This window comes from Felis catus, chromosome C1 (assembly GCF_018350175.1).
Source record: "Felis catus isolate Fca126 chromosome C1, F.catus_Fca126_mat1.0, whole genome shotgun sequence".
Lineage (NCBI taxonomy): Eukaryota > Metazoa > Chordata > Mammalia > Carnivora > Felidae > Felis > Felis catus.
Genome location: NC_058375.1, coordinates 30,702,576 through 30,730,006, shown reverse-complemented (window position 1 = coordinate 30,730,006; position 27,431 = coordinate 30,702,576). Strand labels below are relative to the sequence as shown.

The 27,431-nt window shown below is 51.0% G+C and overlaps 1 protein-coding gene across 1 annotated transcript; it reads left to right on the top strand.

Moving 5' to 3' along the window:
- Positions 1 to 11,532: 11,532 nt before the first annotated feature.
- HPCAL4 (hippocalcin like 4) lies at positions 11,533 to 23,761 on the top strand. The gene is made up of 4 exons (XM_003989890.6): positions 11,533 to 11,690; positions 17,675 to 17,844; positions 18,110 to 18,325; positions 19,670 to 23,761. The coding sequence occupies exons 2-4, from the start codon at positions 17,683 to 17,685 to the stop codon at positions 19,865 to 19,867; spliced, it is 576 nt and encodes a 191-aa protein (XP_003989939.2). The 5' UTR covers positions 11,533 to 11,690; positions 17,675 to 17,682; the 3' UTR covers positions 19,868 to 23,761.
- Positions 23,762 to 27,431: the final 3,670 nt, after the last annotated feature.

Below are 27,431 nucleotides of genomic sequence, written 5' to 3'. Positions count from 1 at the left end.
CTGTTGTCAGCACAGAGCCCTCTTTGGATCCTGTCTCCCTCTCTCTCTCTGTGCTTCCCCTGCTCGCTCTCTCGCTCTCTCTCTCTCTCTCAAAAATAAGTAAATAAGCATTAAAAAATAAATAAATAAAAGAAACATTTACCCAAACACCACTGTTCCTTTCTTCTGGATATTTATCTTTAAAATTTTTCTGTGGGGTGCCTGGGTGGCCTAGTCGGTTAAATGCCTGACTCTTGATTTTGGCTCAGGTCATGATCTCAGTTTGTGAGTTCAAGTCCTGCATCAGGCTCTGTGTTGGTAGTGCAGAGCCTACTTAAGATTCTCTCTCTCCTTCCCTCTTTCTGCCCCTCCCCTTCTTGTGCTGTCTCTCTCTCAAAATAAATAAAAATTAAAATAAAAAAATTTTTTTTTCTGTAAGTTCTGGATCTTCTAAGAAAATGTTAAAACCCTCCCCACTTACTAGTTATACAAGTATAATGCACCAACAAGAAAGCCAGCGGAAAGGGTAAACTATTTAGAAGCTCTAACATGTGAGTAATTTGAGGATAAAGATAAACTGATGATTCCTCTAGAGCACAGAGCGCTTCATAAAGAATGAGCAACGCCGCGTGTGCTGTCTGCAGAGACGTGGGCGAAGTAGCAGAGAGAGCCATGGGGGTTTCTCAGAAGTGACTATTTTAGGAGGACCATTGACCGATGTTCATGATGGTACCCAATGAACTAACGAATCTGTATTATAACTTATGTTTATAAATAATTTACTATTTAGTGCAGTTACCGTGTACCTTTGGCCAACTAGGGCGTTCAGTTGGCAACATTTCATCAGCTGTCCCAGTTGTAAGGGTGCACGCCTGCTCAGCAGCCCTGTGTCGCACAGTGCCTGCCATCATGGGGGCTGTAGGTGGGGCAGAACTGGGCGATTTACTTAGAAATCTCTCCCCACTTGCAAACTTTCCTTTCAGAATTCAAATGACAAAAGTGTTTTGTTTGTTCTTTTTAAACGAAGGGGAAAAACATTTCCCATTGCAGTCAAAACCTGGGACCTCACCCTTTGTACATCGAATTTATTGCGGGGGGCCTTTCTTTCCCATCCAGTGCTCCTCACCCAAGCGCACGCACTCTTCTGCTTTTTGCTTCTCCTCCTTTGGCCTGAGTCTTTCAGAACCGAAAATAGACAAGATAGACAAGTCAGTAGTCCGCGAACTTCAGTGTACAGAAAATGCCGATTCCCATGAGTCACCCCAGAGTTTCCAATTTTGAGACTGTGATATTTTCCGGATCACTTCGAACTCTGCCTTTTTCTGCTCTCCCCCACCCTCCACTGCTACCTCCCCATTTTCCAGATCTGGAGCCAGATTCTCCACCCCATGGAACCAGGCTCTGTCTGCAGATAGGGGGTGAATTAGGCCGCAGAGCCTCCCGGGTCATACAACCTGGTCCCAGATGGGGCACCTCTAGTCTCAGCTGGAAACTGGAGCTTTCTCTAAGGCACAGGGAAGCAGCTTCCGTTTGTTGAATCCCTGCTATGTGCCTGACACTGAGCCATGTATTTTTTCATGCATTGCCTCGTTTAATGCTGACAACAAATCCTATGAGCCCGGGACCATTATTAATCCTACTTCAGAGAAGAGGACACCAAGCATCAGTGAAGGAGAAGTCCCAGCAGGGAGTACAGGGCAGAGTTGAGATTCAAATCAGATTTGTCTTGAGCCCTGCTCTTTCTCTTCCTACATAATCACCCAAGAGCAGAAGCTAGAACTCAGATCTGGAATTGACCCCAGAATTCAATCTAGCTAGCCATTGTCTGCCAGGAGGAGAGGAATACGTTTAGTGCTTCCCTCTCAGTGGGTTGGCTACCGTTAGGGTTCTCCCCCCACCCCCACCAAGTACCCTGATACAAAGGCACCTTCCCACCCAGCACCCAAGAGGCTCCCAATATCCAGAACGGGGAGTCAAGCTCCCAGTTACCTTCCATGTTATTGGTATGGAAGGCCATGGGAACAGGTCTGCAGACCCTTGTCCCAAGTTTTACCTGTCATCCCTCTCCATCAGGCTGCTGGCTCTCTAGCCCAGATTCCAGCCCTCTACCACTCCCGTTCTCCCACCTCTACTTGCAGCACCCCCCCCCCCCCCAACAACCGCCCCTGCCCCAGTCTCTAGCTAAAAGCCTGAGTAACCCTGAACAATGGAATTCGGGATGTGTAGCCCATCCCCAGCTACAAAACAGTCTGATGGTACTTAGGATAAAATCTAGTGAACTCACTTCTCTCAGCAAACTCATTTCTTTTTCTGCCACAAAGGTCTTCTCTGAGCTCACACTTCCCTGAGCCTCACTCCCTCACCAGAATATTCTTCCTCTTCTTTCCCCTGGCTGTCCACTTCCAATCCTCAACATGGCATCTTCTTGGAGATGCTCCCCCGAACCTCCAATCTGCATTCCATTTGGGGCCCGCTTATTTGATCACAGACCCTGTTCATTTGTCTCAGTCACTGTTTTACTTGTTGTGTCTGGTGCTCCTGTCTGACCATAAACTGCATGAAAGGAGTTGCCATGTTGGTCTTTACGATGGTTAATTTCACACGTCAGCTTGACTGGACGATGAGGTGCCCAGACATTATTCTGGGTGTGCCTGTGAGGGTGTTTCTGAGGGAGATTAGCATTTGGATCAGTGGCCTCAGTAAAGCAGACTGCCCTCCCCAGTGTGGGTGGGCAGCATCCAATCCATTCAGGCCTACATAGAACAAAAAGCTGAGGGAGAATTTGCTCTCTCTGCCTGACTATCTCTGAGTTAGGACACTGGTCTCCTGTCTTCGGATGTGGACAAAGACCAGACCGTAGAACATAGGCTCTCCTGAATCCCCAGCTGGCTGACTGCAGATCTTGGGATTTCTCAGCCTTCATAGCTGCATAAGCCATTTCTTCTTCTTATCTATCTATCTATCTATCTATCTATCTACTTATTATCTTCTTTCGGTTCTGTTGAGAACCCAGACTAATAGAGACTCTTTTATATTTCCAGAGCTTAGTACTTAATAGGCATCCAATAGATATGTGATCAATGGATGAATGGTAAAAACTAAAAGAAGACAAAGTAGGACTCACATGACAAAAAAGGCCCAGGCTGGTGAGGGTGGAGAAAGCTGAGCCTCCTCAGCCACCCCCACCACCCCAACTAAGTGCATGGCATGCTTCCCAAAGACTAGAGGCCTGTGTAAGGGGAGGAAGCCTCTTGACTTCCACATCTGTCCCCAGTTTTTCCAGTGTTTCTCCTGATTTCCTTTCCTCTCACCCCAAAGGGGTAAGTGTCCCCATTTCCCTTTTTCAGATCATTCCACCAACCTTTGCCCTCAGAATTGTCCTTCCATCCCTTCTCTTCCTCTTCCTCTGCACCAAGGACCTCCTGATAACATTCCTGTTCTCTGGAATCATCTGAAGTCTGTGACTACTGTCCAGTAACCTTTTTTTGTGTGCCCCTTGTCATTTTCTGGCTCTATCTCTGGCCCTTTGATTATGTGCTCGGTGACATGAGAGTAACAATAATAGCTAAAATGTATTAACAGTGTATAGGCCAGACAATGTTCTAAGCACTGAAGAGGCATTGTTCTATTTAATCCTCACGACAACCTCATCAAGCAGGTTCAAGTCTTATCCCAGTTTTACAAATGGGGAAACCAAAGAGGTTACATGACTTGTCCAAGGTCACACGGTGAGATAAATGACACAGATACAATTGCAACAAAGGTCCCGACTTTCCATCTCATCATCGTCTCCTTGTGTGTCCTCCCTACACTTGCTAGGATAAAACACTGCAAGGAAGAGCCTTCCCCCCACTGCCTGGCTCCTCCACCCATCTTCCCTTCAAAGGCCTCCAGAACCTTTGGGGCCTCTCTAAGTGAGCGCACAGTGCCCTCTGCTGGCATCTGCCTCTCACTGCACCTCCCGTCTCTGACCTTAAATGGCCTTTTATTAGTTGAGCCACTTGGCTGAAAGCCATAGAAACCAGCTCTGGCTAACTTAAAAAGGTGTATGTGTGGGTGGGGGGGAGGGAGGGTGAGTGAGGAGAGCATGGGATGAACATTAGAAGGGTCATGGAGTAGCGCATGGATTCCAAGACAGGGTTGAACAACCAAGGCGATTCACAGAAGGGCAGACTTAGAGCGCCCCCCGCAGGAAACCAGAGGACTTTTCTCCCAGAGCACTTCGATCAATGTGCTTCTGCTGTAAAGACACTGAGGTTTCTGTGCCTCTCCATTCAAAATTCCAGATTCCCGGGAGACAACATCTCACTGGTCTAACTTGAGCCAAATGTCTTCCACGAGTACAGACTGAGGCTATGGGGCCTCTATGGTGGGTCTACCTCCTCTAATGGCCAGGCTGGCCCGTGAATGCCTTGATCTGCTCCTGTACTCCCAAAGGCCCTTGAAAGTCTTAAGAGCTGGCCAGGACTGCTGGGGTGTGTGTATGCAGGTTGCCAAAGGACCAGGCATTCCCTGGGCTCAGTGGCTAAGCAAACCAGAGCCAGGGTAAGGAAGGAGCTGTGCCAGGGATTGGCAATGGCAGACAGGAGAAGGAGGTCACTAAGAAGATCAGCACCGGACCAAGGGAGTTGATTCCTCTCACCCTCTCACTCATCCCTACCCCAATCCTGAGCCCATCATCTCAATCGCTTTTGGTTCTTGAATTTCAATTAAAGTTTCCGTTTCACATTTGACTCAAAGCTCTTTCTCAGCCCCACCCCGTGAAGGGCAGACTTAAGGCTCCAGCGGCTGAAGGCAGTTAGGGAGCTCTTAGGCACTCACCCCCTTCCTTGTGATTGCTTCTCTGGTGTGGGCTTTCGGGTGGAGGGAGAAAGGAAAAAATAGGTTCTCATGTGACTGCCCATAGTGAGTTGGAGTAGGCTTCTTCCTGTGGGTCATAACCGCCATTCCCTGCACGAGTAACCACACGTTGGTTGCTGTGCTTTCAGTGTCCAACAGCAACAGCAAGTGACTTCAGACTTCCAGACTGTAGCATCAGCCAAGAGGGTGAGTTCCTGGCTTCCTTCGGGGCAGCAGCAGTGTTGGCTCTGGTGATGGCAGCAGCAGGTGCAGTGAGCACGGGCTCTGGCTGACTTCATTTTCCCTTCTGCCCCTCCAGCCTAGGTGGGGGTAGTGGCCTCCTCCAATTAGAACTCTCTGGGCACCCTCACCGTCTGCTTCCTCCACTCTCTCTTTCCCTTTCCACTGGCTGGAGATCCCAGGGAATGGTGGAACCACACGGTAGATGGAGCCCCAGTCCCAAATCCCTGCAAGAAGGAGAGCCACCCATCCACCTGACAGCGACCCTAGACTCTATGTAAACAAGAAATAAACTTCTCTTTGAGTTATTGTATGTTGGGGTGTATCTGTTACAGCAGCTTAGCCTTTGCTCCAACAAATACAGCACTTTCACAGCCATGGTTCATATGTTTATGTGAATGACAGTAAAGACTCTATCTTCACTGGACCCTCACACAACAAGTAATTCTTTTTATTATTCCCACTTACAGACTAGGAAACTGAACTGCAGAGGGGTGAAGTGACTTGTCCAAGGGCTGTCTAACTTGAAAGCCTAAGCACTTGGATAGATATATAGATACTTTACATACAAATACATAATGTGTGTATACAGAGAGATGTAGGTATAGGCATCATCTATTCCTGTTAGGTTTGTTTTCTGCTTGCCTCCACTCTCTGCCCTCTGTGTGCTGCTCCAGGAGGCTGCTGTGGGGACTGCATCAGTGGGGCTTTTTTGCCCTCTGGCTTCCAGTTGGGTTTGGCCAACGGGAGACATAAGTAGGAGACTTCTGGGATGTGGGAATAGAAGGAGATCAAGGTTGGGGCGCCTGGGTGGCTCAGTTAGTTGGGTGACCAACTTTGGCTCAGGTCATGATCTCACAGCTTGTGAGATCGAGCCCTGCGTCCGGCTCGGTGCTGACAGCTCAGAGCCTGGAGCCTGCTTCGGATTCTGTGTCTCCCTCTCTCCGTCCCTCTCCTGCTGGCACTCTGTCTCTCCTCTCTCTCTCTCTCTCTCTCTCTCTCTCTCAAAAATAAACATTAAAAAAAAAAAAAAACGAAGGAGGTCAAGGTGCTTATTCTACCCACCCTCAGTCTCTCCCTATCAGGCTATGTGCTGGCAGTGCTGTGTTTCCTTACCAAAGACCATAGCTTCCCTTGAAAACTCCCTTCTACAACAACAGCTCTGCTCCCTCTCCTTGCCCCTTGGGGTCTGGAGGTGGTAACGGCTCTCCAAGGGTGCTAGCCCCAGCGTTGGATAATACCTTGTTGATTTCTCTCAACCCTGCCCATATCTGTGCAAATAGTTCCCTCACTGACCTATCTTCAGTCATCTCTTTGAGTGCCGCCATCTGTTTCCTGTCAGTACCCTGATAGTAGAGCTTGGATGTGTTTTTATAATTTGGCAATTTCTGCTGTCCTTGGTAAGAACACCCACCTTTCCCTACTCTGGGTCCACACTCTTTGGGAGGAGTTGACCTTATCTAGGGGTAAGCAAGTGACTCAGCCTTGGCCAATCAGTGCACTGTATCCCCTGTTTTCAGTGACTGTTCTGAGCTTAGCATGGATCCCAAACCAGGCCAGTGAAAACCATCCCAGAATGCTGGCTACCTGCACTGGGGGAAGGGAAGCTCTCTTCTTTTCTGTGGCATTCCAACCTGAGAGTGTGTTGGCCCAGAGATGTTGGCAGATATCTTGCCTTTATGTGGATCTCAAGAATGAAGTCAACATGGGAGAGCAAAGCCAAGCCCTGGAAAGGGGTCAGATATTAATCACACTGTATAAACCCCTGAATCAAGCCATCCCCAAAGTCCAATCCCCTCCTGGGTTTTCTCTTACTACAGTTTCTTTTTGCTTAATCCATTGTGAGTTTGGTTCTGTGTCACTTGCAAGCAAGAGTCGTAACAGAGAGAAATATGCCAAGCTCATATGTTTTCTGCAGGCAAGTAGAAATCTCCTCTAGATAATGAAAGAAAGAAAGAAAGAAAGAAAGAAAGAAAGAAAGAAAGAAAGAAAAGAAAAGAGAAAAGAAAAGAAAAGAAAAGAAAAGAAAAGAAAAGAAAAGAAAAGAAAAGAAAAGAAAAGAAAAGAAAAGAAATTTTGGGGAGGGATGTAGGTGGTTCATAGAACCAAAGGAAAAGCCAAAGTAGGTCTTGTATGTGGACGTGTACTAGAGTCACTCCCGAGGATTCAGATAGCAGGAATGAGTGGACAGTCATCAGAGCACTGCCCTGGCATAAACCAACGGTAACCATCTAGTGTCCTTGAGTCACTTTACTCAAGATTCAGATTCGCTTGGGCGGGGTGGGGGGTGGGGGTAGCCATTTAACCCTACTGGGGTCTCATGCCCAACCCTGTCCACAGGAAGGCAGGGCACTCGGATTGATAATTCCACCAAGACTGTACACAATATAGGCTGTGTAATTCCCCAAAGCAAAATCTGTTCTAAGCACTTTGCATATACTAACTCATTCTAACACTGAGTAGCCCTTTGACATAGGTACTGTTATTATTATCCCTTTTTTACAGATAAGGAAACTGACGCACAGAGAGGCTAAGTAATTTGCCTGTGGTCACAGAGCTGGTGAGTGATAGAGCTGGGATGAAAACCTGGAAAGCCTGGTTCCAGAGTCTGCACATCTAACCCACTATGCTATAGGGCTTCTCCAGAAGAAGGGGAATGAAGGGCAGACCAAAACGCAAGGTCCCCTGCACGGAAATGCTCAAGGGAGGAATCGGGGGGGGGGGGGGCAGGAATTTCCACTCTCTCTGTATCATTTGTTTAGCCATCATGTATTAACAGGAAAAGAAAAAAGATAATAGATTTCTATTTTGGAAAAGAAAAAAAAAATGTCCCGCTTAGCCAATAAGGGAGAGGAAGGAGCCCAAAGCTGGTGATCTCACTCTCTCCCAGTCACAAAAAAGACTGAAATATCTAAGACCCAGGGGAATTCTAGCTGTCACCAGACTGCAGGAGCCAAGTCTGAGGAAACCCAGGGAGTGAGGAAGGTGTTATCCATCATAAAGGCATCCTTGTTGTTGTCGGTACCCGATGTGAGGAATGCTAGCACTCTGGTGAAGCAAATTGAAGTGTCCACTGCCTGCAGACCTCTGTCCTCATCAAAACCCTACTGAGGTTTCCCTCTGTGTCCGCTCTTGGGGTCTCCCACACATGCACGCTGTCCCATACAGCCTGCCCTCCTCACTCTGCAGGGGCACGGCCTGCTCTTTTCAACAACATGGAACAGGTGTTGCCAAGGCTCCAAGCCTGAGAATAGTCAGGCCACAACAAAGTCCCAGAAGTTAAACCACATTCCCCTGGCTCAGCCTTTAGATGCAGAAAGTGGAAACCCCAGCTCTCTCTTCCTAGGAACACAGGTCAGTCAGTACTAAGAGTGTGGGTTCTGGAGTCAGACCTAGATTGGAGTCCTCTCTGTCACTAATGAGCTGTGTTACAATGGGCAAATTGCCTAAGCTCTCTGAGCCTCCATCTACTGCCATGAAATAAAGTATGCTAGGGCTGAAATTCAGTCCCCATGCCTGGTACAGCTGAACTGGTTGTTAAAACACCAAAATACTTCCAAATTGATTGGTAAATAGGTAATCGTAGGCCTTGGGCGCCACCACCCGCCCCCCCCCCCCATCCCTAAGCTTCTCTCCTGACTATTCCCCTTGATCCAATAACTAAAGTGTTAACTCTTGGCAGAACGAAGACCTACTAAGTCTTTGGTCTAGCACTAAGGTCAGCATCCACTTTGATTGGTGATGCTCATGTTTGAATGGATTGTTAGATATCTTTAATGGCAGGGGTCATCCGTGGGATTATGTGAGATGATGCAGATAAAGGACTTGGCAGGGAATTTAATACATAGGGAAGCAACTTGGTAACAGCCACCATTATTGTTTTAAACACCAAACCTAAAGGCAGAGACAGGATCAAGATCAGGATCTCAAGTGTTACAAGCAGGGGAAGATGGGTTATGACCGGCAGGTCAGAAACAGTCACAGGGCCCAGGATGATTCATGGGCGAGGCTGCATGAGTGGTCCTGCCTGGTTTAAACAGCCAGAGAAGGACCAGTATATCCTGTTTCACCGACTGCCTTTGCCTTCCTTTCTCCGCTTACTTGGGATTCCTGGATCCCATGCTGATTCCAGGGTGGGGGATGGGGGAGTCAGGTGCAGCCACATTCTGGCCCTCTTGCAGTCCAGGAGAGCTTGGAACCCTATGTCTCGACCACTTCAGAGTTCCAGAAGCTGCTTCCAGGAGGCTGGGCTTTGTTTGCCTTTCTTATGCCTTGGAGGATCAGATAAAGAATATTCCAATCCAAGGACCCTGCCATTAAGGACTTGAAAGATCTTAAAGAGAGGCAGTATTTTTTCTGTCTAAGAGTGTATTCTGGAGCCAGCCTGCTTGGGTTCAAATCCCAGCCCTGCAGCTTTACTAGCTTTGTGAGCTTGGGCTAGTCACTTAAGGGCTCTGAGCCTCAATTTCCTCATCTGTTACGTGGAGTCATAATAGTACCTGCCTCATAGAGTTCTTGTGAGGAACAAATTAGGTAAAACATATAAAGTGTTAGGATACAAAATGTACATCATATTTACATAGTGCCAATGCCTAGCACAAAGTAAGCTCTCATCAGTATATGTTAGTTGTTGTTAAGGAGCTCACAAGTGTAGTGAAACAGAGTCATGCCCACACAATTCTGTCCAGGGTTGCAAACAGTCTGTCTTCACTCTTCTACTTGAAATTCTTCCCCTGCTCCCCTGGGCCTCTGGCACCAGCTCTCACAACTTCCCCGTAGACTGGGAAGCCCAGAGAGAGAATGGTCTTGACTTTGGTAATACGTAGCATCATTGACAAAGGTAGGGCCCCATTTTAGAGTTTCAGATACCACTTCCAGCAACCCATGCTGCTGCTTCCCACTTCCTCATGCTTTGGATTATGGTTATCTGTGAGCAGGGATGAGTTCTTGCCTGTCTCCGTGTCCCCAGGGCAGGTGAAGGTGCTCAGGAAGTGATAGTGTCAGGACTTTCAGACACCTGTCCCTGTGAATCATCAATCAAGGGGCCAGGGATGTGCCAGCTAACTGGAGGCCCAGGTAGTGCTGTCATCCTGTTAGGGCCCCAGAGAGAAGACCGCCCGCAGCCGTAAGAAAGGGACAGCAAAACGGGGGTTCCACAGGAATGGGTCGGGTTCCCACAAAGAGACGTCCATGGGTTCCTTCCGCCGGGAGCTTGGCCGGGGAATTTTGGGGACCAGTCGTTGAAGCCTCGCCTCCATTCTTGGCTGGCCTGTCCTCATCCCCTATAGCCGGCGCACCTCAACTTTTGCTCTTTCGTCAGAAGCCTCACCTCTTCCCCCCCCCCCCCCCCCCCCCCCCGCTGCTCTTCAGCATCCCCGCTCCCATTCGGCCAATCCCCAGACGCCCCGCCCCACTTCTGACAGATGCCTAGAAGTCCCTCCTCCGCACGTGGCCCAGCGTGAGAGATACCTGCTCCCCTCCCGGCCAGCCCCCTCCCTGTTTGGAATAAAAAGGTTCCTTCCCACCCCCTTGGGTGGGGAGCTCTCAGCTGCCAGGGCAGCCAGGGCAGCCCGTCCGGGCTTTGGGGAGACCCCTAAGTGCGGGGAAGAGGTGTTCCCGGGGCCCTGAAACCTTCCAGACTCACTCAGTGTAAACCACCTCGGGTTTGTGTCAACATCCGAGGCCGGAGACTGGGAGACTGGCGGCGGCTGGGGACCAGCTCCGTCTGCGGGACGGGAAGATGGGAGGGTGGAGACTGGAAGGTGCATGGGGTAGGCAGGGGCACCTTCTGGGGGAGATCCCGAGAGGCCTCTTGGGGGCCCGTGAGAAATAAGGAAGGCCTGTCTGGAGAGGATCGGAATTAGGGGCTGTAGGGAGCCCAGGACTAGCGTGGGTCCAGGTAGAGGTTGGGCGCTTCGCCATCGGCGCTGCGTTCTCCGCGCCCGCCCACCCTCCTCTCAGTTCCCCGCCGGCAGCGCAGGGCGTGTGTTGAGGGGGCGAAGCGAAGGCGTGGGTGGGCGACCACCCCAGCTCTTCCCTCCACCAGTCAGCTTCTCTGCAGCTCCCCGTCGCCCTCCTCCAATTTCGGGTGGGACTTGGAGGGGGTCGCATCTTGTGACTCATCCCCTCTTCCATCCCCACCCCCGGCTGGGGCCCTGGAAGGGAAGGCTTAGAGACTCGGCTGTGGCTCTCCGGTTTCCACAGCAACCGTGCGGTTGTTTGCGCGAATCCACTTCAATCATCACCTTTGGCCGCAGACTGAGGCCCGGAGTCTGAACCCTAGGGCGGGGTACAGTCGGGGGCACAGCCCTTCCCCCTTCCTTGCGACTACGAGAAGGTCAGCGCGGGCGGGCGGGGCGCGCTCCGGCAGCCGGGCCTCACTGGCCATCCAGTCCCCACCTGAAACCCCGCCTGCCACTCCGCCCCAGCGGAGCCAATCAACGCCCGATCTGCCCGGGATGAGGCGGGGCTTATGCAAATCGTGTCGCCTCCGAGAGACATAGTGATACAAGAGCTGGGAGGCGGCTCCGGTGCGGACCTCGGAGAGCCTGGCCTCCAGCCCGCGAGCCAGTCTCGGTCCCCGCGGCCCGCCGAGGCTCAGAGCCATCCAGCGACCCGGCGAGCGGCCTCAGGTAACGCGGGCGGGGCCGGGCAGAGGCCCTTGTCCCCTCCCCCTCCACTCTCCATTCCCATTCTCCTCTCCTGTTCCCCTCATTCATCTCCTTGACCCCTGGTTCCTCCATAGGCGGCAGCATCTGCCCCCGGGCAGGGACTCCCACCCTAATCCAGGCCCCATAGGTCTCAGGGAAGGAGGCAGAGCCGCCTTCTTACTCCCAGCTCAGGTAAGAACACCCACTGCTCTGGCCCCCAACACACACACCGCACACCCACACCCACACCCACCCACGCTGGGGGTGTGGTGTTGCTGGTGCTCGAGGAGGCAGTAATCACCCTTCCCCTTTGCCTATGGGTAGTTAGTTGCCCAGCACCATGGCAACCTCCCACCTCCACAGATAGCCCCCACCCATGCCACCCGGCCCCACCAGCAGCTAGCTCTGCACTTCACATCACAAGGTCCCTGTCCCCAAAGACAGCCCCCCACCTCCATGGAGAGCCTACTCCCACCTTACGTTGTCCCCTCAGACTGTCCCCATCTCCCACCCCTCAAGGTGATAGACCTCACAGCATACCTGGGGGAGGGAAGAACACCTCCCCCCCCCCCCCCCCCCAGTTCTTCTCCTCACACTTCCTCAACAGCACTGCCACCTCCCATGGTCCCAGGGCTAGGCAGTGGTCCCATGTTTGGCCTCTTTCATCCTGGCTGGAGGATGAGCCAGGGGCACCACCCCCAGCAGGCTACCCATACCTGACTGTCACTGCTGTCAAGGTCCCAGCCTTCTCCTTTCCCCTCACCCTTCACAGGTGCTGAGTCCTGCCTCTCAAACATCTCTAATTTGGATTCTTTCTGGCCTTCTTGCACTCAGTCGCTCTCTCTCCTATCTTCCTGCTGCCCCACAAGGATCTGCCAAAGCTCCATGTGGACTGTGTCACTCCTTTCCCTAAGGTGGCCTGAATCTGGAGGGCAGAAGAGCTGGGTTAAATCTTCCCTTTGCCCCACCTGCTGTTTGCCTTTGACCAAGTTACTTCCCTTTCTGACCCTTCTTGAAATGGGGAAGGGGGCCGGACAGAGGGTGGACTTGATGAGATGGTCTTGAACGGCCTTCCAACCCTGACACGTTCTGGTTCTGTGGCTAATTATGGGCAGATGGGACCATTTCACTCTTGCCCTGAGCCATTAGGCATTTCAGAGAGAGGCCTGGGGGGGGCGTTAGTCCTCACCAAGGGGGCATTGCTTCTTACCCAGGCCTCCCCCTCCCACACACTCTCCAAGCCAAGGCCCGGTCTCAGCTGTCCGGAGTCCCCTCCCAGACCACCAGCCCACGTGGCATGGACAGTTCCAAAGTGGAGGTGGTCACTAGGGCCCACGTTTTGTTTGTAATGCCCTGCCCCTCGTTAAGGAGGAGAGGGAGAAGACGTGCCGCTATGGCAGCTGCTTGGAGAGGAGCAAAGGGAGGAGAGGAAGGAGAAAAATCTCCTGACCAGGGAGCTGTTGTCACCATGGCAACCGTCTCAGCACCAGCTCCTTTGAAGCTGGGTGAGGGTGTGGGATTATTGCCTCCCTCAATCCCTCCTACCCTCACTGCCACTTCCCCATTTGAAGCCCACAACCTGGAGCTCTGCCCTCTGGAAGAAGCCTGTGAGCACAGAGGGGCAGCAGCTTTGTGTACGGGGCAGTGCCAGCTCCTTCACAGCTGGAGGGCAACCCTCAAGAGGTAGGCAGGGGAGCCTGCAGATGTTCAGCGGGGCCACAGTCCCAACAGAAAATGCCCCCAGGGCCTTTGCCTTGCTACTGGTGGGCTGTAGTTGGCCTTCAGTGAACCCTTCCTTTCCCCGGGTCTGGGTTCCACTGTCTCTGAAGTGGGTGCCATGGCAGGAGAACACAGATAAACAAAAGAGACTGACGCCATTCCAAGGAGGAAGACGAGGTTTCTGCCCCTCTTGTGTAATCCACCAAGGGGCATTCATTGAACTACTCTGTGCCAGACATGGCCTTTGGGTCTCTGCCGGCGGTTCTGCACAGCCACAGAGGGCAGAGCGGGACTGGTGTGAGGCAGCTACCAGAGGGCAGAACTCGGAATGATGGGAAAAGTGCTTTTCTCACTCTCCGATCTGCCCCAAAGTGGACTTGGTTATATGGCGGAGGGGGATAAACTCTTTGCCATTGAGCAAAAAACTTAAGAATATTTTTTGGCTTGGGCCAGGGCTTAATACGAAGATCTTTCCCAAGTCAGGTTCCATTCTGGAATTCTAGAGCACAAGGTGAGGGTCAGAGAGTTCTGGAATCCACACACTTGTGGGGCTCAGTTCCACAGCTGGGTGCATGCTGCTGACTGTCCACTGTCCAGGCTGGGAAGTAGGCTTCAGCCAGGCCTGAGTGCTGAGGATAGCTGCGTCAGCCCAGAGGGGAAGAAAGGATATTAGGGGAGGGGAAAGCAATAGGGAAATAGGTCCCGGCTATATATATATGCAATATATTATATTGCATATAATATATGCAATAGGGAAATAGGTCCCGGCTGTGTGAAAACTAACTGAAAAGCATGTAGTTATGAGGGGAGCAGTGGAAAGTAAGGCTAGACAGGTGGGCACCTTGATGCCAGATTCTAGAAGATTCTAGAGTACAAGGGGGCCCATGGGCATATCCACCTCTAGCCTGTATCGTATACTTATGGGCAAAACCAGAGATGAAGCTGCCTCAGAACGGAGAAATCAGAAGAAAGACACTTCCTCTGAGGCAGCTGAGCCCATGGGCATGGCTTCGTATGCAGTGCTCCAGCTGGATCTCAGCCCCTTTAGCTGTGCCCCTGGCCTTGACGATGGGGGGCGGGGGGAGAGAGGACATGGTGAAGTTTCCAGGAGAGCATCAAAAGAAAGAACAGCAGGGCTTGGTTGCAAGTTGGACCTAGGGAAAAGGAAGAGGGGAAAGTAAAGGTAATTAACATTGCACTTCCACTCTGGGATGGAGGAGGAAAGGAAGGAAGGGCCGATGGAGAGAGAAGGTGGCCACAGGTTGAGGGTGTCTGGTTGTAGATGAGGGGAGTCAGAGGAGCTGTTGGGCTACCCCGAGGGGTGGATATTTCCTGGATGTCAGATACAGTGGGCTGGAGCACAGTAAGATGGACCCACTGAGGCCAAGAGGGAGATCAGAGCTGAAGTTTTCCCAGAAGGCAGGCAGGAGTGGGGAAGGTCTGTACTGGACAAGAGTAGTCATAAATTGGAGAGAGTAGTCCGGGCAGGTGGCATGGATTCAGCCTGGGTGTTCATCTGGACCCTTCCACTGACCTGCTGTGTAACTCTGAGCCAGTTGTCTCCTTTCTCTGGGTTCCAGTTTTCACTAAAATAAGGGGATATCTTTTTTTTCAGGTTTATTTATTTATTTTGAGAGAGAGATACAGAGAGAGAGAGAGAGAGAGAGAGAGAGAGAGAGAGAGAGAGAGCTAGTACAAGCAGAGGAGGGGCAGAGAGAAGGAGAGACAGAATCCCAAGCAGGCTTTGCACCCTCAGCACAGAGCCCGAAGCGGGGCTTGAACTCACAAACTGTGAGATCATGACCTGAGCCGAGATCAAGAGCCTGATGCTTAACTGACTGCACCACCCAGGCGCCCCCAAATAAGGCGATATCTTAAAGGGACTGCCAGCTTTGACTGGCAATCCAAGAACAATAGAGGAAATGAAGAGAAATGAAGGAAGAGGCATAATCCTCAGTGGGCCTGGGACCAAATTGGGGCTGGGAACAGGTGTGACCCCAAGAGATAGAGAATTGTGGGAAGGGAGCACAAGGCAGGAAGGAGTCAAGGGACGGAAGGCCAGAGCCACACAGACATCATGACGCACACACGCAGACATGTGTGCTCTGACAGATTTGCGGTCTCATTCACTGACATGCTCCCGCCCACACCCAGCCCCTCACACAGACGCTCAGGCACATCCCCCAGAAGAACGCGGGAAAGGCTCCACCTCCCCTATCGGACACCTCTCCCTCTGGGTTCTCTAGCTCGCTTGGCTACACCCTGAGCCTGCAGTGTGCTTTGGACTTGGGGAGGGGTCAGCAGGGGATGTTGCCTCCTTCTTCTGCCCATAGGTGCTCCAGAGGCATCCTTGTGCCCAGTGCAGCTGTTTTGGACCCCACGTTCGGGGTTCTGGAGGATGGCATGCCTCCCCCTCCTTGGCTTCTCCTGGGAGCATAGAGGATTCCTCATCCTCTGGGGGTGGTAGGCGGGGGAGGATATCGCTACCCCTACTCCTGCTTGATCTTCCTCATGGCACACTGGAGGCATGTGCGGCCCAGAGATATCTTGTAACTAACTTGAAGCCACATAGCAAGGGAGGGGACATGGAACAGACCAATCTTAGATCTGGTTGTTCAGGGCACCCCTAGCAGTAAGGATTAGAAGCCACACTGGCATGCAGTGGGCTATGGAAGAGGAATTTCTTCTGCTAGCCTGACAACTTCCTCTTCCAGAGTATCTTCATGACAGGCTACCCTGGGGTCGGAGTCTGGTGCCTTCCCAAAGAGACTCCAGGCAGGTCAAACTCACCTCCAGGGCCAGGTCCTGGAAACAGTTCCTGGAGGGATATTCCTCCCGTGGAGGTCAGCCAAGAATGTCTACCTGGCCTTCAGGGCCTGGCAAGGCCTCACTCCTGATACATCCTGGGGAGGGCCTGTACCTCCCTCTGCAGAAACTTCTCTGTCACAGGCTACATGAGGGGCTCCTGTTCCAGTGGGGAATGACTCTTCATCCTCCCCAAACCCGCTTCTCAGCAACACCACCTCCACTCATTCAGCCCCAAATCTGAGCCTCTGCCTCAACTTCTGTGTTGCTCTCATCCCCACATTCAGTCACCCGAGTCCTGCCAGCGCCTCCTCCTAACATGGCTCGGTCCATCCATGTCACTCCACGGCCTCTGCTCAGTGTCACCATCTCTCACCTGAACCATGCAGCAGGCCCCTCTCTTCTCTGTACCTTCCCCCACCCAGGTCATCTTGCACGCTGTAGCCAAAGGAAAAATTCTAAAACACATTCCTACTTTCTCATCCCAGCGCCTAGTTCAGGACCTACCATTTGTAAGCATTCTGTGTTGATGGACTGAATGCTATCGTCTCAGCCCTTGCTTTAAAATCCCTGTGGGTAAAGGCCAAACTCCTTGGCATGGATTGAAGGCCCTTGACAATCAGCCAGCTACCTCTTTGGCCCAATTATGAGCTATTGAGGGTTGGCCCGTATCTACTTTATCCCCATCACTGGCATGGGACCTAACACAGCCAGCCTCGATAAATGCTCAGGGAATGAGTGACTAATGAAAAACAGGATTAGTCAGGGTCATCAATGCTATCAGCTAGGACTTCTATTTGTACAGAGGAGGGGAGGGACAAGCTTCCTGCTGGGGTGGCCCAGAAAGCCTTGAGGAAGAACTTGGGAGATGGTGCCGGGGGCGGGACATATGAGGAACCTTCCTCAGGTCCTTGAGCAGAAAAAAGCCTGCAGAGGCGGGTAGGGGCCAAGCGTGGAAAGCTCTAAATAGCAAGGAGAAGGGGTTAAGACTCTAGGGGTGTGGGGGGCTATGCCAGGTGTAAACGGGAGAGGGGAGGATGCAGGCTGTGGCATCGGCGCCAGTCAGCCAGAAGGCCAGGAGCTGAGACCTGGGGGTGGTGATCCTGGGTGCCAGGAGGGAAAACCTGCTGCCAGGAGGGGGGAGGGGCCGCTATGGGAGAGAAATGAATGATGAGGGGAAGGGGGTGGGGGAGGCAGGGCGTCCTGTGGGAAAGTGTGTGAAGGATAGAGCCTAGCTGTAGGAAGCGGGGGAGGCTGTGGAGGGTGGAGGTGAGAGCAGGAGACCCATCCTGCTGTGGAAGGAGGAATCCTGGCTGTGAGAATGTGGGACTTGTTATGGGAGGGGTTGTTGTGGAGAAAGAGAACCTGTCCTATGGGGACCTGGGGACCGCTGGTGAGGCGGCCTTGCCCTGAACCAAACTGAGGGAGCCCCTGTCCTCTAGGCCCTGCCATGGGGAAGACCAACAGCAAACTGGCCCCAGAGGTGCTGGAGGACCTGGTTCAGAACACCGAATTCAGCGAGCAGGAGCTGAAGCAGTGGTACAAAGGCTTCCTGAAGGACTGCCCCAGCGGCATCCTCAACCTGGAGGAATTCCAGCAGCTCTACATCAAGGTGGGCGGGGCCAGGCCATCCCAGGAGGTGGGCTGATGGCCAGGGGCGGGGCCAATCAACCCCAGGGGGCGGGCTGGATGGCCGGGGGCAGGGCTAGGCAACCCTAGGAGGCGGGCTGACGGCCAGGGGCGGGGCCAATCAACCCCAGGGGGCGGGCCGGATGGCCGGGGCGGGGCTAGGCAACCCCAGGGGGCGGGCCGGACAGCCGCGGGCGGGCAGAGACATCTAGACTGCGGCTTCACCACTACCCGCGTCCGCGCCTCAGTTCTTTCCCTACGGCGACGCCTCCAAGTTTGCGCAGCACGCATTCCGCACCTTTGACAAGAACGGCGACGGCACCATCGATTTCCGGGAGTTCATCTGTGCCCTTTCCGTCACCTCCCGCGGCAGCTTTGAGCAGAAACTGAACTGGGCCTTTGAGATGTACGACCTGGACGGCGACGGGCGTATCACGCGCCTGGAGATGCTGGAGATCATCGAGGTGCGCTGGGGCAGATCCGGGAGGCCAGGGTGTGCTGGGGTGACGCGCTCCTGGCTTCGGGGCACGTCCTCTCCAGCCATCTCCAGTCACCTTACTGTCGGGCCTCAGGAACATCCCCGCTGCACCCCACCTGCCCCCGCATCCCGCCTCCCGCCTCCCGCCTCCCAGGACCCAGTGGCTAACTAGCATTGGTTGGGCGTGCAGTGTAAGGACTGGCCTTATGCTAAGTGCTTTACCCAATAACCCTATGGAGTAGGTACTGGCAGAAACCCCATTTTACAGATGTGGAAACATAGCAAATAGTGGTTCATGATTCAAATCTAGGAAATCTGACTTCAGAGCCTATGTTTCTAACTCATTATTTTTTCAACAAGTATGTATTGAGTGCTACCATGTGCCAGGCACTGTTCAAAGTTACTGCTTTTGGGGGGGGGGAGACATTCCTTCTACAGTGAGAATATTTTGAAACAACAAGAAAAAAACCCTGTGCATGTGAAGCAGTAAATGTTAGGACATAAGAAAAACAAAGTAAGGGGAGCTAACGCGATGGAGGAGGTGTGTATAGGGTGAAATGTGAGAAGCAACCTGAATAAGGTGAGGGAGTTAATCATGTAGCTTAATCTGGGGGTGGGGGAGAGTATTCTGTGCAGAGGGAACAGTAAATGCAAAGACTCTGAGGTGAGACCGTGTTTGCAGCGTTCAAGGAGTAGCCAGGAGAGCAGGGTGGTACGAGAGAAGTGAGAGAGGGGAGAGTGGAAGTGGTCAGGTAGGCAGCCAGGATCCCGGTCTCACAGTCTGGGGTAGAGACTTAACTTTATTCTGAGCAAGAGGGAAACCATTTAGAGCTCTCTGTTCTCCGTGTGGAGAACAGACGAAGGGCATGGGAAGGCAGCAGAAGCAGGGAGACCAGTTAGGAGGTTTCCACTGCAGGCCAGTCAGGAGCAGTGCAAGTGGTTGGATATGGGACCTAATGCAAAATCTGGGCTGACGAGTTTTGCTGAAGGATTGGACTTGAGGGAGAGTCAAGAACGTCAAGGTTTTTGGTCTGAACAACTAAAAGAATGAATTTGCTCTTTAATGAGAAAGGGAATGCTGGGGGGAGAGCAAGTTGGAGGAGAAGACTTGGGTTTTAGACATCTTTGGTTATGAGATAACCATTAAATATTCAGTCTTAGTGACCATACATCACCTTCCAGTATCCTTGCCATCTCCCAGTGTACTCTCTGCCCACCCCTGACTTCCTTCATTCACCGCACCGCCCCCCCCCCCCCCCACACACACCGCCATTGTCTCTGTTCACTGTGGGTGTTCACAGTTCCCCTCTTTCCCCTCCACCCCTGCCAGGCTATCTACAAGATGGTGGGCACTGTGATCATGATGCGTATGAACCAGGATGGGCTCACGCCCCAGCAGCGTGTGGACAAGATCTTCAAGAAGATGGACCAGGATAAGGACGACCAGATTACACTGGAGGAGTTCAAGGAGGCTGCCAAGAGTGACCCATCCATTGTGCTACTGCTTCAGTGCGACATGCAGAAGTAGAGGGTGGTGAGGGGCAGGGCCCCTGGCCAGGAGGGGCGTGGCCACCTCCCAACCCAATGACCTCTCAGGGGGAGGGGTACTCTAGCCTCACTCTCTGGCTCACCCACCCCTCTGCCCAAGCCCTTGCTCCCCTCAGTCAAGATCCTTGAGGGACCACCTCACCCTGGAAAAGAGACAGATCCTCAGGTATTCTGTGGTCTAGCCCCACCCCCCAGTCATGGCCCTGAACATGGGCATAGAGAGTTGGCTTTTACCCCAAGAGACAGGGTTGAGGACGGGGGGCTGTGGGTCTGCTTTGAAAGTCTATTCTTCCTGGGATTATGCTTTACAGGATGTGGTCCCACAGATCCCAATTAAAGGGCCAAAGTGGACCTGTCCTTTGCTGAGGATGTAAATTCCTTAAAGGTGGTCTCTGCCCTGCCCCCTTGACTCTACCTGGCCCCTCCAGCCCCAGCCTTTGGAGCGTTCATTCAATCCTTTCTTCACCTAACGTTTATTGAGCACCTGTTCAATGCCAGGCACCTCTAGGTGCTAAGGTTATGGTATTTTACAGAACACATTCCATGCCCTCTGGAAGCTCATAAAGGAGGGTGAGGCAGTGGTCAGAGTCTCAGATGGAAACGTCACACACAGCTGAGCAGAGGGCATGGAAAGGCTAGTTAGTTCGAAAGGAACTATGAAATCTTTCAGCTCAGCTCCACCCAGAGCTGCAGAGAGATGAAACGAAGTGTTTGGAAGTCTAGGAACCATGTGAATGGAAGTTTTAAGAAACACTGATATTTATGTAATACTTATTTTTTTAGAACCCTTTGAAAGAGCTAAAGTCATTTTATTAGTTTAGGATATTAAAACATACTTTATATTACTTGGTTTCTTGTAAAATGATTAAATGAATATAGAAAATGCTAATTTTGCAGGGGGGGGGAGAGCTGAGAAAAAAGAGGGAGAATACCAGCAAACTTACCAAATAACACTTTTTCTTATCAGATCAAGTCCTGAAGCGTCACTGTCAGCAGCTTCTGCTGCTTCCTTTTTAATGACCATTTTCAATTCAGCGAGCAACTCTCTATTATGCGCTTGCTCTGGTTGGATGCCGACTTCAGAAACAGAAAAGACAGGTTTGCTGAGAGTGAGACTGGTGTATCTTCCACATGTTGGTAGTTCCTTTCCGGATTTGGTCTAGTTTCAAAGAGGGGCTTTTTCTTTCACTGCCACAGAAACAGAAGGACCTAGAAGAAGAGGACCACCTGGCCACTGTTCAGGTTGCCAGACTACACTTATGGACCAAAATGCCTAAAAAGTGCTGGGGATGTGCTCCATTTGAAAGGCTTTTTCTAACCCCAGATCCTCAGTCTGCCAGGTAATTCATCATCTTCCAGGTGCACTGGCTTTGCTTTCCAATGTCTGCTTTCTGATTTTGGATCCGTGAGCTATACAGCTGCATGCTTTGACTGCCAGAAAATTAATCTTGCTCCTTCAAGCCTTTCACTTTATTTTCTACTGTACTTGTGATCAGAAATTAGCTTTGATATGCAGTGACAGATTTCCTCTTAAGCTGTTGGTGACAACAATCTCGTATACAGGTGCTGTCAGCCCAGGGTAGGAGCAGGGAGTGATTGCCGAGTCAGGAGTACGGGATTTTATCTCCAGGAAAGAGATGCGGCATGCCTCTTCTGAGTGCTCACCTGTCCTCCCTTCTTTGCAGGTTGCTTGAGGATGCTGACCTTTGGTCCCAAACTCTATTGGACCTTCCTTCTTGCTGCCCTTGGAGGTAGCAAGGCCACTTAGCTGCCACACTCTTTCTGTCTTCTGCCTATGACCAGCCATGTGGTAAGGCTGGGAATTCACATCCTCAGGCAGTAACCAGCAAGTTTTTATCCAATAATGCCTCAAGGAATGTTCCATTGCTCTGAGGAGCTGGTCGTTAGGTGTATCTTGTGCTACCACTCAGCACTGAAGATGCATAGATATTCAACAGCCTGGCTTAGCTGAGACTTCCAGTGGAAGGCTTTTTACAAACTGGGGTTCCCATCCCCCAAATATTGAATCTAATCTAATTCACGATCGAAAACTTCATGACTTTCAAAGGCTTGCCATCTACTCCATCTCTTTCTATTCTCCAGCCTAGGAAATAGAGATTTTCATTCTCTTTCTCCAGACTTGGGAAGTGAGACACAGAAAGGGGGGGAATCCCTTGTGCAAGAGCACACGGTCAGGGAGTGGCACAGCGCTAAGGCTCGAACCCAAGGCTCTAAGAGGGTTTCTTCCCTCAGAGTCTCTCCCTCCTCCTCTGTCTGGATCTGAATCATATGAAGTTGCCTGTAGGGCAGGCTAAGTTAGCTTTGGTCCTGTACATGCTTCCTGCTAAGAAGTTTCTGAGGTGGTGGTCTTCCAAAAATAGGTAGGAGCTTGGTTGAACTCCTGACATTTTTAAGTATCTTGTTGTCTGCTTCTGGGCAGCTCTGTTAACAGGTCAATGCTGTCCTGGGAAGCCCCTGACTCAGATCCCTGGAAGCACCCTGCACTTTCTTTGCACTGTCTTTACTATCCTATTCCTCCCTACGAGAACTGTTTTTGTCTTTCTCCAGTTGGTGGGTAAGTCCTACCCGTGAGAGCATGTTTGATCACTCCAAGCTTCTCAACGTATCCTGTGGGTGATATTTGCCAGTCTGGCCAAACATTGTCAGACAGCCCAGTGATGTGAACACATAAAACCAGGCTGGGAACTGGGAACACCATCTTGCTGATAGGAGGAGCCCAGGCAGGCCACGTCTTGCTCCCACATGCTCCTGGATGTCCTACAGGCTGCATGCTCAGGAGTTCCTGTGGTAGAGCACTGACCCTGCCCTGAGAAGAGAGGCAGGCCTCCAATCCCTGTGCCAGTATGAGGGACTTGCCATAAAGCTCAAGGTTAGTGGAGATTGAAGTATGACTTGTAGAGACACAAAAATATATAGACAGTGAAAACAATACATAGAGTATATTCAAACTCTCCTTTTGAAGTTTTGTCTCTTTTTGCAGCAAGTCTGATTTACAAGGTTTCAGAATCTACCTTCTAACTGCATTCTCTCCTCGTTCATCCTTTGGGGCTGATTGATGAGCCCCTTATTTCTTATCTCTAAAAATCAACAGCAAGGTCTACTTCACATGGCCACTCCAGTCCTTTGAGCTATAATCAGGATTATATAACTTACCTTCAAATCAAAAGTTAAGAAAAAGGAAGCCCATAAGCTAAGGCACTGAATCTTTTCCTGACAATTTCTAGAGGTAGAATTTCATCATGCTGCAGAGAGAGAGAGAGAGAGAGAGAGAGAGAGAGAGAGAGAGAGAGAAGGAGGGGAGGGAAGAGAAAGGAAAGAGAAAGAATGAGAGAATAATGTGGTGTTTCTACACAGGGTAGTAAGCTGACACTGTAAATGTTTTTACACAAAAATTTACAAAATCAACACATTTTCCTGAAGATCCACCCTGGGTGAGGTTTTGTTCTGACTTTAGAGATCACTGTGGAAGCAAGAATATATTTCTTACGTATTTTATTTATCATTTTTGGGAAAAAAAGTCAAATTCTGCAATTGAAAAGTCTCAGAAAAACATGGAATTTTCTTTCTGAAATTTTCAAGGTTTTCTTTTACCTTTGCCAGAAGGTGGGGCAGGACCAGGCCTCCCAAGGTGTATGGCCCTTCCTGCTTTGTGGAGGCTGTGGGCATGTGGAGACCTGGGGAAATAGGGGAGCTGGGTGGCAGAGGGGGGCATCCCAACTCATTTTCTAGTGTGGCTCCCTGTCCTCTCCACATGTGCTGCTCCCGACTGTGCCCGCAGTGACTGTCCTCACTATTCAACCCTGTGCTGTATGGTGTGTTTTTTCACTGACAGTGAATAAAAGGTGTGACCATGCTGAGGTCTCTTATTCTTCCCTAAGCTAAGATAGGGTTGGGGTTAGGGACAGGGGAGAAGAGGCCCCGGGGAGGGGGGTGGGGAGCTCATTGTTGGGGGTGCCTCAACGACTCCCTTGGGGCTGAGGTCCTTATTCTAGCAACGACTCTGGTTATGTGGAACAGAGACCCACCGGAGTTAGTTCAAAGAAAGGAGGAGCAGATTACAAGGGACCCTGAAGATGAAAAATCAAGAATGGCTGGGCCTCAAAAGAACTGGCCACAAGGTCTCTCCCTTCTCCTCTCTGGGCCTCACAGGCTCTCTTCCTCTTGGCAATATTTGTATCTGTCTTCTTTTCCTCGGTTTCTCTTCAGATTTCCTTGGTTTCCCTGCAAAAGTGGCTGCAGCCCCAACACTGTGTCAAGACTCACCAATAGCTGACAATACTCTGCATCTCTTAGTTCCAGTTTTCAAGCAAAAGGGTCTGATTGGCTCAGCTTGGCTTACAGAGGGAGGCCTTGGTCCATTCATCAATAGCCAGACCAGGTACTGATATGTGGGCCTGTGAGCAGAGCAGTTTCCCCAGAAGGGAGATAATGGCAGCCAACAATGGACTTTGTTTCTCCCTCTGTCCAATGGAAAGCAGCACAGAGCCCAAATGAGTGGATAGTGGGGAGTGAAGAGAAAAGCCAAGAGCCAAGATTATAATTAGGCCATATGGTGCCCTTTTGAGCAAATTAGGAAAAGCCACCCCTTCTGAGTGTAAACAGCCTCCTAAGTATACAGCTGGGCCAGTGGATGGCACCTTTGGCCTAATGAGAAAAGTATACCCCTTCTTCTGAACAAATACAGCCTTGTCATGCCATGGCACACAGCTTGGCAAGTGGAACAAATCCTGGATTTCAGTCTCACCTGCCCTGCTGGTCAAGGATGTTGTGTAGTGTGTAACCTGCTCCACCATCCACAGGAGCTCAGCCCAGGCCCTGAGACCTCCCTGGGATGCAGTTAGTGTTGACGTGTTTTTCCTAGAATTTTCCCTCTCGTCCTCCTTCCCCTGCCCTCTAATGGCCAGAGAGGCACTGTTTGTTGTTGCAGGTAGTTGGGGGCAGTGGCAGCTGGAGGTGCCTGCTTTGTCCTGAAACGCTCAATTGCATTAACAAGGATTTTCTCAAGGACGCTTGGAGGGGGCCAGCTTCCTTGGCAGGAAGCAATTAGGACAGAGGAAGGAGGTTGACCTGGCCTCAGGGCAGCCATGAACCCAGAAGGTGACTCAGGAGCCTGAGAACTTGGGGCTGCTATTCCCAGCTGAAGCCTCACTGGGGGGATGGGGAGTTTTATTCCCTGCCTACCTTGGGGTGCACAAGTCCTGGGTTCCCATCTCTTAAGAACTTCCCCCTCTGGCCTTCATCACCTCTGACCCAGGTTGATCTACCTCCTGCTTTCAGGCTTACCCTCTGTGCCATCCAGCTGTCCCTAAGAAACCAGAATGTTTTCCCTAAAGTGCAAGTCTGGACCATGTCAATTCTTGAAAATCTCCCCTCTTTCCTCAGTGTGATAAGCTCCTTAAAAGTCCCTCAAGGCCCGGCATGATCTGCCTGCCACCTGCTGACCTCTGAAGCCTGTTTTTCCCCCACCCCCCTCCTTCCCCCTGCATTTGAGTCATCCCGTATTGTCCTCCATTTTCCTTAAGGCCTCTCTCATGTTTCTGTGGTTGTACACAAGCCATTGCCTTTGCCTGGGCCACCCATTCCCTGTCTCAATGATGTCTCTCTCAGTGAAGCCCTCCCAAGCCTCAAACAGTTGACCCCTCATGTGGACACAGTCCATCATAGTTTCTGTTTGATTCCGGGTCAGCTGAGCCAAGCACATGTTTAAGTTTCCTTTTGTTTTTGTTTTTTTTTTTTAAAGGCAAGGAAATGAAAGTTCAGGGAATGGTAAGGCTGCAACGTGAACTCAGGTCTTCTAACGTCAAGGTTACTGTTTATTGTGCTTGCTGTGTGTGGGGGGGTCGGGGGGTCAGGAGAAGGGTGAAGGGGGGCTTCATGGAGTAGGTGGCTTCTTGCCCCAGGTCTCGCTAAAGACCAGCCAACAGGACCAGGCATGCTGGGTTAAGGCTGCTCAGGAGAGCAGTTCAAGTGCAGGGATCCTGGATTTACGTGCAAAGGGGTGTGTTCCCAGTTTATTCATCTGCAGAAGAGCTGGACCCTGAGGGGAAGTGCTGGCCAAAGTGCAGGAATGCAGAGAGCCAGGGAATCCCTGCATGAAGCCAGTGGTCAGGGTGTGAAAAAGAAGACAGAGACGATGGCCAGAAGCCAAAAAGGGTGGAAAGAAGGATCTAGGATTGAGTTCCAACCCTTCCAAAGAGGGATCTAGGGAAAGTTCTTAAAGGAACTGAAGCCGGAGTCAGACAGAATCCTTAGAGGCCTACTCATGTCAGTATGAGTAAGAGGACTGGATTAGTTGAGGCTTTTGGTTTGGGGGGAACAAAAGCCAATTCAAACGAGCTCAGGTGTAAAGGGAGGCTTGTTGGCTCCTGTAACTGGGAATTCCAGCACTGATGGATCCAGAGGCTCCATGTTGCAGCCTCTCTCCCTCTCTGCTTCTGCTTTCTGTCTCTGTGACCTCACTGTCCACTCCAGATGGGCTCCTCTCATGTGCTTTAACCTACCACGGGGAAAGATGGGTTCCTAGCTCACATTGTCCCAAATTAATAATCCCAGAGAAGAAAAAGCCAAATTCCCAGCAACCCTATATAAGAATGCAGGAGAGTGGCGCAGCTGTGGTCGCATGCCCATTCTTTGTTCAATCACTGTGTCCAGGGAAATAGGGTTTTCCAATTGGTCAGGTCTAGCTCACATGCTTACTCCTGTGACCGAGGAGGCAGGGAGGTAGGGCCCATTAGTACAATTGACCCTTGAACAATGCGGGGCTTAAAGGCACTGACCACCCTCTACCAACAAGCATTCGACAATACACGTATAAATTTTGACTCCTCCAAAACTTAACTACTAATAGCCTACTGTTGGCTGGAAACCTCAATAACATAAACAGTCAAATAACACATATTTCGTATGTTATATGTGTTACACACGGTATTCTTACAATAGAGTAAGCTAGAGAAACATGGCTTTAAAAAATCATAAAGAAAACACATTTACAGTACTCTCTCTATACTTATTGAAAAAAATCTGCATTTAAGTGAACTCATGTACTTCGTACCCATGTCTTACAAGTGTCAACTGTAGAAGAAGAAGGTGGGAAAGGTTGCTAGTCAGACAAAATCAATAGCCGCCAACTTTTGAGGGGCATTTGTTGACGGGGTGTGGAGCATCTCATGGAGACTGAGAGATGGACAGTATCGTCTGGCCTCATTTGGGGCTTGGGAAACCATCTGGACCGGTGGCAGCTCCCTATCAGGGTAGCATGGTTTCTCTTTCATGGGGTCCCTGCTGCCCTCTGCACATCTTTCCCCATCTTTATCTGCTGACCGGCTCATTCTGCTTAGAGTTTCTAACCCCATTTAGCTTTATGTGGCACACAGCTGCAGCTTGCTAAGGCTCATCTAGGTCTCTGTGTCAAAGCCACACTGCCAAAGGGCAGTCAGACTGGAGTTTGGGGCCATCCATGGAAACAATCTATCAAGTCTGGAGAAGGGCAAGTCTAAAGTACTTACCCCAATCCTAAAAGCTTT